The sequence below is a fragment of the Argentina silus genome (genome assembly GCF_951799395.1).
Source record: "Argentina silus genome assembly, chromosome: 10".
Taxonomy (NCBI): domain Eukaryota; kingdom Metazoa; phylum Chordata; class Actinopteri; order Argentiniformes; family Argentinidae; genus Argentina; species Argentina silus.
This window is the reverse complement of record NC_139664.1, coordinates 7,306,749-7,319,632: the sequence shown is the minus strand read 5'-3', so window position 1 is coordinate 7,319,632 and position 12,884 is coordinate 7,306,749. Positions and strand designations below refer to the sequence as shown.

General features: G+C 45.7%; 1 protein-coding gene across 1 annotated transcript in view; it reads left to right on the top strand.

Moving 5' to 3' along the window:
* Positions 1–4,451: 4,451 nt before the first annotated feature.
* pou2f2b (POU class 2 homeobox 2b) overlaps positions 4,452–12,884 on the top strand; it is a gene marked incomplete at its 5' end in the record, with an annotated part of 38,566 nt that continues 30,133 nt past the window's right edge. The window contains one exon of the mRNA XM_083679252.1: positions 4,452–4,551. Within this exon, the coding sequence (XP_083535378.1) occupies positions 4,452–4,551 (100 nt within the window). The remainder of the gene's footprint in view (positions 4,552–12,884) is intronic.

Genomic DNA, 12,884 nt, shown 5'->3' with positions numbered 1-12,884 from the left:
TTTTAAATAAAAAATGGTAGTCAGTGTATGATAGGCCCCTCACAATCCCCCACCCCCCTGTGCCCTTTTTGGGAAACAGCACCTGCCCTTCCACAAGTCTGTGCACGGCCCTGCTCAACACTGAAATCCTCACCAAGAACAATGTTATAATGGTCGTTGTTTACAGTGTGCATAATGATAAATACCATTTGTTTGACAAATATTTTACAAGAACCTCATAGTTACCAGCAATCAGCATACTGGAACTGTTTATATGGCCATTACTGTGATATGAAATGGAGAGGAAATTACAGTAAAGATGAACTGCACCAATATCACAATCTAATAGTATGCATATGTTGTTACTTAATGTCATACAATCAAAATGAAATAGTATTTATACTAAATACAATAATGAGAGGCTTTTGATGATGTACGTTCCTCTACCTACTAGAAACATGTTGAAGAGAATCCAGAAACATACATGCAGTGTTTTTAAAACCATGCTGTTTATGCTTTTACTCTACAGAAATAGAATAATACCACAAAATATGACCTTTACATTATTCACACAGGCAAAAATTACGCAAATATCAGCAGACATCCCCAAACTTTATTTTGAATATCAAACAACCATATGTATCATCCATTTCAGTATCATACTTTAATATAGTATCATAAAATGAAAGCAGTTACAGCAACAGCAACTCCAGCCTTCCCTCAGCATTTGTCAGCAGGGGGAAAAGAGAAAAATAAGACTATGTCTGTATGGAGAGGTTTGATGATCAGTAGGTGGACAGTCAGTCCCAGCCTGGCCCCTGGTGAGAGTGGTCCAGCAGGGGTTATTGGAGAGCCCCCCCCCCCCCAAGGGGATTCTCCCTGGGCTTTTGGGGTCCCTATAGCCCCTGGGGAGTGGAGGTCTGGACCAGGCTCCCTGAGGGCTCCCTATAGGCAGGAGAACAGAGAAGGGACCTGGCCTGGGTAGAAACAAAAAGACAAGTTTGGTGTTTGGGCCAGGTGTCACTTGTGAGTACAGATAGGGATGCTTACCTGAGGCTTAATATATACACCAAATAGAACATCATTTATAACTACAGTAATCTGTTTGTGTGTGTGTGTGTGCGAGAGAGAGAGAGCAAGAGAGAGAGAGACAGAGACAGAGGGACAGAGAGAGAGAGAGAAATTACGTCTGGCTGTTTGTGCGAATCCTTTTTGCTAAATTGGTTTGCGCATATACAATGGAGAGACAACGGCCTTGATGCCCAAACTCGAGTTCAAAATCATTAACGGTTTTTGTAAGCATAGAAGTGGGTTGTGTGCGTAAAGTTGTTGTTGGCGGTACCAAACCGAGTTTATTTTGTTGGATGTTAGTCAGAGAAAAAGAAAATACAGTTGGACGAAGGAGTGCACGGAGGACGGGGGGATGCTGAAGGTGTTAGCCCCCCCTTCCCATCCTCCTATCCCCTCCAACACCATCTTATTTTCCCCTCCTTCAATCTCACACACCCTCCCTCCATCCCTCTCTCCTACAGACGCGCACAACCACACTACATTCTACAAGAAATAATTGCTTTTGTCTGGAAGGAGTATGGGGAGGAGGGATAGGGGCGCGCGCGGCTCCCTCTGTCGAGAAAAGGGGGTGCGTGAAGGACAACTAGTCGCTTCTCCTCCCTCCTCTCATTCTATCCCTCCCTTCCTCTTTCTCTCGTTGGACTTGCGGATGTCATCTGTCATACGTGAATCGGAGGGAGGGAGAGGGACAATAAAACCTTGTTGTACAATTGGGGTGTCTTGGAAGGCTGTAGGGAAAGATGAAAGGTGGAAAAAACGTCCTGCATTTTTCATAATTAGAAACTATATTCCTATATAGTTAAAGCAGAGTGGTTAGTTATTATTATTCATGATAATAATAGACAATAATAACAATTGTGATGATAATAATAATAATAATAATAATAATAATAATAATAATGATAATAATAATAATAATTTTACTATTTTTCCAATATGCAGTCAAATGATTCACAGTTGATATTGAACCGGTAATAAATAGGCCTCTAGAATGGGAGATGTTGAGGGGAAAGGTCTTGCTCAGTGCTATTGATTTTCCCGTATTGACTACGATGTTTAACGTATAGATTTTTCTATTTAAAAATCTATATCGACAATAATCTGTGTGTAAGCGCGTGGCGTCGGCTGATGCGGCCTAGTAATTGACAGCGTTGAGAACCGCTCGAAATGTTGGCGATATGAGGGAGATGTAGGGCGAACCGGTGCTCTCGTGCAGCCGGTAATATACAGTCTTCACTGGTCTCATTCGAGTGGGAGGCTTGATCCATGGTTTAGCCTACCTGTAGCAGTCTCCTCTAGATGGTCGCCCTCTATCTTCTAACATGAATAATAGGTGAATGTGTTGATTAGTGAGACCAAAAAGAAATGTGGAAAAAAAGAATAACTCTCTAAACCACCTGAGCATAATGCAGTGTGGGAGGAGGCACCTCTTTGCAGTGTTATAAATGCTTATAGGAAGTCAAGATTCAAGATTCAAGATTCTTTATTTGTCACGTGCATACAAGTATGCAGTCTTACAATGTATTGTAGTGTGATGGACTCTGAGTGTATGTATAGGCTTGATACATACTGTTATAAGAACCATCTGTTAAATGAGTGCTTATAAACTCGTATGGCACTATAATGCGTTATAGCCTATCGTTTAAGCCTAACTTTTAAATGGGTTTGCTAAAGTATTGTAGGCCTACTGTAATTCAAAGGTGCATTCCGTTTCCACGTACTGATCAATCACAACATCATTTGAAGCTACAAATTCGTAGAACACTATAAATTATATGTATGCTATATGTGAAATGATCAACTGAGGGAGGTCTTCAGCAACTGATCTTGGCTATTAACTAAGTCTTACAGTGCCATAAGTGCTCAAAGGTTTTTTTGCTTAGTTTCATTCGCTTATCTCTGACCCCACTCTCCCAGACTAGCAGTAATGTAATGATCACCATTCGCATCATTATAGCTGGTATTATTAAGAGGAAAAAAAGCCAGAAATCAATACAGGATACCTTTTGCAGCGGTGGTGAAAACGAGGGAGAAGGGGGTGGGAGGAAGGATGGAGCGAGAGAGAGCGCGCGAGAGAGAGGGGGGGAGAGGAGAGGAGGGGGTGTGGGGGTGGGGTGGTAATGTGTGAGTAGTAGCGGGTGCTCTCTCGCTTCTATGTTGCGGGCAGCGTAGTGGCAGATCGCTAGAATACTGGAGGGAGTCGGGTCGAATGAGCTATTGGGGTTCCCAAATAACGGGGACAATCAGACAAACAAAAAGACACACAGACGGATGGACGGAAAGATAGGCAAGTGTTCCGAAAAAACGAGAAACGTAACAGATTCCGCTTTCTTTATGTGTTGTTTCGGTTCTTTATTTATCTATTTGTTTATTTATTTATTTATCGATTGATTGCGTTTTAATTACTGCCTTGTGACAGCGAGCGAGGGAGGAGGAGCGTACAGGCCAAGGGAGCACGTTGTGTAGCCTTTCAGATTGTTTATTTATTTCCGTTGATCAGATTAATTACGCTATTTTGAATATATTTTAAACACGATTCGCTGCTTTGTGCGTGTGGATGAATGTGTGTATAGATGCAAGGGAGAGGGGGAGAGAGAGTGCGATCAGCTAAAGACCAAATACAGTAGATTAACCAAAAATAACACAAATCCAAATAAGACTACAATAATTGCTATCCTTTATAACCTACTTATTCGCCAGCGCGACATGATTTTGTCTGTTTTTAATATACTATAATTTATTGTTTTACTTACAAGCGAATACCAAAGCTAACCCCGAGTGATGCTAGGAGAAGGCTAGCGACTGTTCTCACGCCTGCCGAATAGGGAGACATTGGGCTTACAGTGAGAGGAGAATATAAGGGCATATATGGATGAATAAGAGAGTCGCCTATACCAAACGACAGGCGCTTGCATGGTCAAAGTCCTACATCACTGCACATTACAGAGAGAGGCAGAGACATACGCAACAATCTGGATATAATAACAGGCTGACAAGATTATTATAGGCCTGCAATAATAATACAACTTTTTTTGGTATAGCATAGTGAGGTTAGCTTTCCTCTATCCGTCTGTGTGTTAGTTTGGACTGTGGTGAAGGCTATTGCCTAATTGTTGTACACTCAAGGGACCATCGTACATGTGTTCTATGCATATTTACACCAAAGTCATGCTGACACGAAGCAGATATCCAAAAATGTAAATATAGGTATCCAGCATAACCTGTTTGCGCAAAACCAACTAACAACGAATGTTAGCGAAGTTTTCGATAGGCCTACCAAATATATTCCAAACGTTGTCTACCTGAAAAAAGGACGAAGATACACAGAAGAAACGTCTCGTCACAAATAGGCTACAACTGACAAATTATAAACAAGAAAAACCAGAAGACGGAGGAAGATCATGTTTGTTCCCTTGCCGGTGCCGTTCGTGTTTCAGAGAACTGCCCCTGACCTCAACGCCTGGCGTCTCAAGTCCCCGCTGGCTCTGCGTTCCGACCCCGGTAAGACATTTTCCGTTATTCTTGCCACTCTTGCGACCCTCCATGTCGGTAAGACTCAGTCATGCATACGCGCCCCACCTTGCGACTTCACGTCGCGCGCTTCTCGGTGCCGACTATCCACTTGGAACCGGGAAGTGCTGTTGGTTCACACACTGACACACACCTCCGTTCCTTTTGTTGAGGGCTGAAATACACTCCTTTTAACTCCAGATATTAATTTCTAAGTAATGGTAGCTTGTGTAGATACCCTGAAGTCCATAGTTTGATTATAAATAATTGCTTAAAATCTCGCTTTGGTCTCCACCCTCTTGAAAGGACACGTGCGCATGATGAGCGACGGTTCCATCGTCGGTGTTGATGTGTTCACCCGGTTATGTGTCCCTCTTCCCCCGTGTGTTTTTCTCTCCTCTCTTCGTCTCCGTCCTTCCCCTCTCCTCCACTCCCTGCGCCTGTGCCTCAGCCTCCGTCTCTCCCGAACTACACTCTCGGCAGGCAGGGAATATTCATGCCAACTTATCGATCCTGCGGAGATCGATTCCAGCACCGGTGGAAGCAGGGAGAGGGGGAGATAGAGGCAGAGAGTGGGTGAACGGGGAAGGACGGATACACGAGGAGAAGATGGAAATACTACTGTTATTTCGTTTTATGTCAGTCTTATTCGAGAGTGTGCAATGTTTATCTGTTGTGAAATACCTGCAAAGAGGAGATATGGCTGCTATTCATTGAATAGGCCTTATCTCAATTTGCGTAATTCGATGTAACGATTCTCTGTGTGTGTACCGGTGAGGATAACGCATTCATCTCTGTAAACATGACGGAAATGGACTTTCAGGGATTACGTTTCTCAGTCCCGACGCTTGTCTGCGTGCGGTGACAGGCTGGCAGGTCGCTAGACCGGCAGAGGGAGGCTGGGGATGCAGGGAGGGGGAGGGCGGCAGAGGCTTGGGCTGCTGGGGCGCCGTCTGCGTTTCATCTGCGCTGAAGCGGAATAATGGGACGCATAGTGGGAGAGCAGCCAGCCTGGCTTCCGTGTGTCACTGACTGTGGCTGTGTCACTGTGGCTCCGTCCAGCTCTGCTACAGACGTATAGCAGTGGCTTAGCTCCTTTTTCCATCATCCATAGGGGAGGGAAGATATGTGTAATGTCCCTGTTCTCGCTTGGTGTGTGTAGGCTACTGTGAACGATGATAAGGGAGGGGGTGATGGAAAGTAGCATATGAAGGCAATGGGGCTATTATTTTCCGGCGCCTTTCTGTATTAAAGTCATTCAGTAATGCATACAGTATCATGCGTATCAGGACGTAATGGTGCGTAAATATGTCTCAGTGTGCACCTTGGCCGGTGGCCGGGTTCTCTTAAAGGGATACGCACCCTATGGTGCGCCTATTCCTTGTTCCCAATGCCTAATTTTCAGATCAGTTCGAGTCCATTAGATTTCAGAGAGGCGAGTTTCACTTCTCCTCCGTCTACTCTCTGGCACCAAAGGGATGTTTATACGGTGTAATGATGAGGGGATATGTGATGGAGAGAGAGAGGGGGGGGACCTGTTACCTGAGTGTATCTCTAGAGATTGCACACAAGAGAGGAGAGAGGGGAGGGGTAGAGGAGAGAGAGAGCGGGGACTGGGAGGAGGAGTTTTCGCGCTCCGCACGTTGAAAAATGGCGAGTGTCAAAGTGAGATAAAAAAAAATGGAGAAAGAGAGGGAGAGAAGCCGGTGAAAGTAAAAGCAGATGACAGAGTGAAAAATGAGGAGGGAGAGGAAAACCCAGTTTGAGCGGGAGAGGTGAGAGTAAACTGCGCGTGAGCCATTATGGGTTCGGTGGAGTGTCCTGTAACAGCATCTGCATCAGGAGGTCAACGGATGTGTTGTTTATGTAGGACGGTGCTACTGTACTTATACGTCAATGTAATGGCCATAGCACATTGACTGATGTGTTATTCTCTCTTGATATCATACACCATAAGAAATAGCCTACTGTATTCAATTTGAAGGTAGCCCCAAACAGCACGCTTACCTTACTTTCCTAGCTGTCAGTCCAACACACACACACACACACACACACACACACACACACACACACACACACCTAGCTACAGTGTCCCATGGAGTGTGGAGAGCTCTTGACTGGAGTCCCCTGTTAAACTGTCTCCTTGGCTCCTGACTCCTTTGAGGTTCAGCTCTCTAAAGGGTCAAAGGTCATTCACAAAAGTGTTCGAATCACCTCAACCCGCCCCTCCATGCTGTATGTTTTCAATCTCTTTGATGTTACACAGGCCTCACACACACACTGAAACCCTATGGGGGTTATGTACACCACACGTCACGGACAATCATGTAACAAGTAACATTACATGCGTGTGGGGGTGTTTTCCACCGGAGAGTCAGCCATTCGCACTCATTCAAGATTTTGTTCTATATTTAATGGCATTGTGTCTGAGGGTCTGTCCTGGTAGCCTCTGCAGTGTGTGTGTGTGTGTGTGTGTGTGTGTGTGTGTGTGTGTGTGTGTGTGTGTGTGTGTGTGTGTGTATGTGTAGTTAAGTGGTTTGTGAAACCATCAGCATTAACTGGTGTATGAAACTTTAATGTGGCCGATAGAAGCAGGTTTACCCAAGTCAAAGTGGATGGAAGAGGAGAGGACATGACTGATACTGTTGCCTCCTGTAGACTACACACACACACACACACACACACACACACACACACACACACACTGACATAACCTGTGCACACACTTTCTGTCACACACCGTTACACTCACTCACATGCACCCTCACACACACACCTCCTGGTACACTCCTCCCTCACTCCCTCTCTCTCTCTCAGACACATACACACACACACCTCCTGGTACACTCCTCCCTCACTCCCTCTCTCTCTCTCAGACACATACACACACACACCTCCTGGTACACTCCTCCCTCACTCCCTCTCTCTCTCTCAGACACACACACACACACACACACCTCCTGGTACACTCCTCCCTCACTCCCTCTCTCTCTCTCAGACACATACACACACACACACACACACACACACACACGTTGGTCAGAATAGATTTGCTCTTCTTCAGCTTGCCTCATGTCATGAGCCACAAAGCCAACGCCAAAGATGCGCAGCGGCTTCAGCGAAGTGGGATCGATCAGTGTTGGAGGCAATGACCAACTGTCATTGTGCACCGTTTTCTAACATGTTTTGAGTAGTTCAGGACTGACTTTGGGGAATATATTATTTAAACGTTTATCTACAGTCCCTACTGTATTATGTATGCTTTTATATATCTGTATGTTTCACACAATATGTTTGAATGTATTTTAATAAACCTGGTATAGTTTCACATTGATCTTTGTGTGGGTATTCCTGTGTCTATGGCCATTGGCTCAGCGGAGAGGTTGCTTGGACTTGCACGTTGTGATGGCGTGTGTGTGTGTGTGTGTGTGTGTGTGTGTGTGTGTGTATGAGTGTGTGAGCAGAGCAATAGTTTGATTGTGCGTATGAGCCAATGCATGTGCTTGCGTGTGTGTGTGTGTGTGTGTGTGTGTGTGTGTCCGAACCTCCACGTGTGTATATAGGTATAGATCGGTGCGTCGTAGGGAGCGTGCGAGTCACAGTGTTAACATGATTGCCAATGACAAAATGTCAACCTGGGTTTGTTAGTAACATAATGGGGAATCAATAGACACACGAAAGATGTCAATACTACATGCTTTATTGCATTAAGCTACCTCTCTCTCCCTCTCTCTTACTCCTTGTTCCTGCTCCATTCTACAGTACAATGATATGTCTCTTTCTCTCTCTCTCTCTCTCTCTCTCTCTCCCTACCTCTCCCTCCCTCCCTCCCTCTCTCCCTCCCTCCCTCCCTCCCTCCATCATGCTAGAATTAGATTGAGGATGAGTAGACCACAGGGCTCAGTAATGCAGCATCCCTCATGACAGAATGCTGCTGAACATAATTGAGATATCTGGATGCGGTTGAGGTATTTATTTTAGTTTCACAGAGGTGCTCTTGACATATCTTGACAGTGAATAACTGCATGCTTCCCCAGAAAGGATACCTGTCTGCATCTTTCTTGGAATCTCTGTTAATTGCATACTACCACATACATGCATTATATATTCCTTTACTACTGTTCACCTGATGGACGGGAGTTTGGACAATTATGTAAGCCTGTAATAGAAAGCTCGGAATGTATCACTGTGTCTTTGTCGTGTGTGTGTGTGTGTGTGTGTGTGTGTGTGTGTGTGTGTGTATGTGTGTGCGCAGTACAAGGGTGTGTTTTTTATGTTTAAAAGGGCATAATGTGTGTGTGTGTGTGTGTGTGTGTGTGTGTGTGTGTGTGTGTGTGTGTGTGTTGTGTTTGTGTGGCCTCAGACTAATGCAGTATTAATGCTGATGAAGTCCCAGAGCTCATTAGCAGCAGTGAATGGTATTGAGTTTCTCCCTGGGAGGACTGGCCAGGCTACCAACTCAATTCCCCCTCACCCACCATTATTACCAATTATTGTACACACAAACACACACGCACGCGCACACGTACACACACACACACACACACATACACTTACCGCAGCATGACCATTACACAGACATGTTCATATATACACTCAAGTACCGCAGCACAAACACTACACACGTACGCACGCTCACTTAAACTCATTATATACACACATATACTCCACAAAGCCACTTACAGAGGCAGGCCATTACATGCACACATACTGTACTGTATGCACTACACACACACTACACACATTCAATAAATGTGATGTAAAAATAAACATGTTACACATACAACACAACATGTTATGCAGACAGACAGACAGACACACACACACACACACACACACACTAACTGAGTTATTCTATGGTGTTGTGGGACAGTGTGTCTGGTGAAATACAGCCCAGCATTAGTCCTAATCAGAGGCCGGGTGAGAAGGCCACTTAATCAGACCTATCCCCCCGAGACTAGGGGAGGAGAGGGGGGAGAGGTGGACAGGGGGGTGGGGGGGGGGTGGTCCAGGCTCTTAATCAACACATCTCAAGAATACACACATACTCCCCCCCTCCTGGTCATTTACACCTCTCTATCCTCCCCCCCCACACTCTAATACATACACACATACACACACGCACACACACACACACACACTGAAACACACTTGACCTCCACACAGTGTACCAAGGCGTCCTGCCGTGCCACAGATTGAGGTGTGTGGGTGTTTGTGTGTGTGTGGGTGTGTGTGTGCGTGCGTGCGTGTATGCGTGTGTGTGTTTGTAAACGTACACGCAGGGAGAGTGTGGAGAGCGGGGATGTGGTCAACGTTGGTCAACCTGTGATCAGTCCGAGGGGGAGTTGGAGTGTTGATACACCACATGAGTCCAATCAACACAAATCAGACTAGCAGAGTACAAACAAACCATTCCAGTCCTGTCGACTGTATATATCGAACACTGGATTGGTTGATTGGGGTGCCATTTATTTGATTTATTTGAAGATTATTACAATGTCTCCCAAAAGAAAGGTTCTTCTTAAACCTCCATCGAATTGAGGATAAAAGTAATACATTTTTCACTGAATAAGATATAAGGCTCCTTGTCCCGCTGAGATGACTGTAGGCCTATGATGAAAATAACAATCTGTTTTTCCCTCCCCTGTCTTTTTTTGTTGTTGATTGCTGGTGGCTTTCACCCTTGTCACCCATTCATGTACGGGTACATTTAGATAATAAAAAAGACCAATAAACTCTGGAGGTTTGATTAGGTCCCTCCCCCCTCTAGCCCGGCACGGCGGACACCTAAATCAGGGGTCCTTCTCTCCATTTCATTTTGCTGATAAGATTTATGATAATGAAGGGGTCCTATTAACCTTTGGGGTTCCACGGCTGTCCTTCAGTCTGCCTGTGCGTGTGTGTGTGCGCGTGTGTGTATGTGTGTGTGTGTGTGTGTGTGTGTGTGTGTGTGTGTGTGTGTGTGTGTACGGTTCTTCGGTTGTTGTGATAGAATGCAGCAAGTATGAGGTTATGGAGAAATTGTATATTGGTGTATCAGCCATCGCACGCACCCACCTACGCATGCATGCACGTACACACACACACACACACACACACACACACACACACACTGCTGTACACACAGATCCCACTAACCCGGCCATTTAGTGAAAGGAGATAGCATGGTTAATCTTCTCGTCTCTTTATGCTTCTCGACATTTCCCTCTCCCTTTATCCCCTCTCTCCTTCCTGCTCTCCGTCCCTCTCCCTGCAGGACCGCTCCGTCCTGAAACCAATCTGTTGTACTCTTCCGCCCTGTTCTTCCCCTCATTCCCCAGCCTTAGCACAATATCTTCTCCTCTTCTCCTTCTCTCCTTCACCTCACGTACCCCCTTTCTCTCTCTCTTTCTCTCTCTCTTTCTCTCTCTCAGTAGAGAGCAGAGAGTTTGGACATTCACAAATATTCACACAGGTTCTGGCAAAATCAGGCACAGGTGCAGGTTTCATGTTTTCAGAAGAGTGATCCATTTACAGTTTTTTTCTCATTTGACTTGTAGCTGTGAACCAAGGATGGGAGAGACTGCTTTGTCTTTTCAAATGTGCAGTTTGGCCTTGAAGGTTTCACATCCATTCGGTCTGTCTGTAAATTAGCCCCATCCGCCCCAACTGTATTCACCAGTTGGCTGGGAAGATTAGGAGAAAAAAGAGGGAGGGAGGGACCCCTCCTTTTTCTGTACAAGGGGTGCACTCCTCTGTCCCTTTGTCTGGCTATAAAGGGCCGAGGGAAGGGGGGGGGGCGGGACATGGGGCAGGGGGTGTTGGGGGAGTGACTAAGTGACCCCTCTCTTCCCTGTCTTTTGACTCTCCCATGTTCTGTCCATTTTGTCGCACACGTCCCTCTCCCTCCCTCTTCTTTCATCCACTTTCGTTCCCCTCTTTTTCAGCCTGGCTGAGTCGCCATGGCTGTTTGCCCTCTTGTTTTTTTCTCCCCTCTTTCCACTCTCTCTCTCTCTCTCTCTCTCTCTCTCTCTCTCTCCTCGGTGGTGTGTGTAGGGAGCGACGGCACGGTTGCCAAAGTGGCTGTAGGACACATTAAGGCCCATAAAAGCCTGGACCGTAGCCGCACTCTTAACCGGCAGTCAGAGGTAGTGTATAAAAGTGACTTTAAATGAGTCTGTGATTACACGGGAACACAGGAAGAGACAGAGAGAAGTAGCAAGAAGGAGAGAGAGAGAGAGAGAGAGAGAGAGAGAGAGAGAGAGAGAGAGAGAAGCGGGAGTTCCCAGGGAAAATATTTCCATCATTCCCTAATAAGAGGGAAAGAGGCAATAACAAAAGAAACCTGAATAGGATTGACCACATAAATGGACAAAACAAAATCCCCTTTTCCACACCCCACAGGCCCCTCCCCATCTCTCTGTCACCCCTCTTCCTAATTGGCCACATGCTGCCTTGAGTGATAGGTGTAATCATCAGTCAAATTATGATGGAGGGAGAGGGGCGGAGGCCATGGGAGTTGGAGGACAGAGAGAGAAAAAAAGGGGGGAGGAGGGAGGAACAAGATTGAAAGGAAGTGCTTTGATCAGAGGAAGAGAGGGGGACAGACAGCAGACTAACAGATACAGTTACATGGAGACCTGCTGTCCTGTCCACACACCTGCTGCTTCACAGACTAGTCAGACCAGGCCTGTAATGTACCACAACAGACTGCTGATGCTGCTACCATCGCTACTGCTTACATTACCTCTTACTCCAATTAGCATTATATAACAGCAAATACAGCTTAGCACTACTCTCATTTTAACTGTTTTAGACATATTCTTTCACATAGAACTGCATTTGGTGGCAAGTTGTACATTTCTGTTTTTCGCAGAGCGAAACACTACAGCTTTGTCGTCGTAAGTAATGTCATATTGTTGATCACTATGAAGTGTAGCATGATAATAGCCTAGCCCTTTGATTTTTCACCTTCCCATGTATTGTAAGTATCATTGGGAATTTCATCAGATTTAAAAGCCGATCTGAAGCCCTCTAACGAGGTTTACCGTAATTAGGAGGGCTGAGCTGATGAGGGCCTTTGATTCCCTGACTGTAGCGGCGCACTCATTAGCGGCTAGCGAGCTAGCGTGGCGGCGGGCTCTCGTCAGATCCTATTAGGCGGCTGAACGTACACGGTGAATTAGGAACAGAGAGATTAAGGAGAGATGGAATTACACACACACACACACAGACACACACACACACACACACACACACACACATACGCGTGTGCACCTACACACACACACACACACACACTGGTCTCATTATTACACATACATACACACACAGACCAACATAGC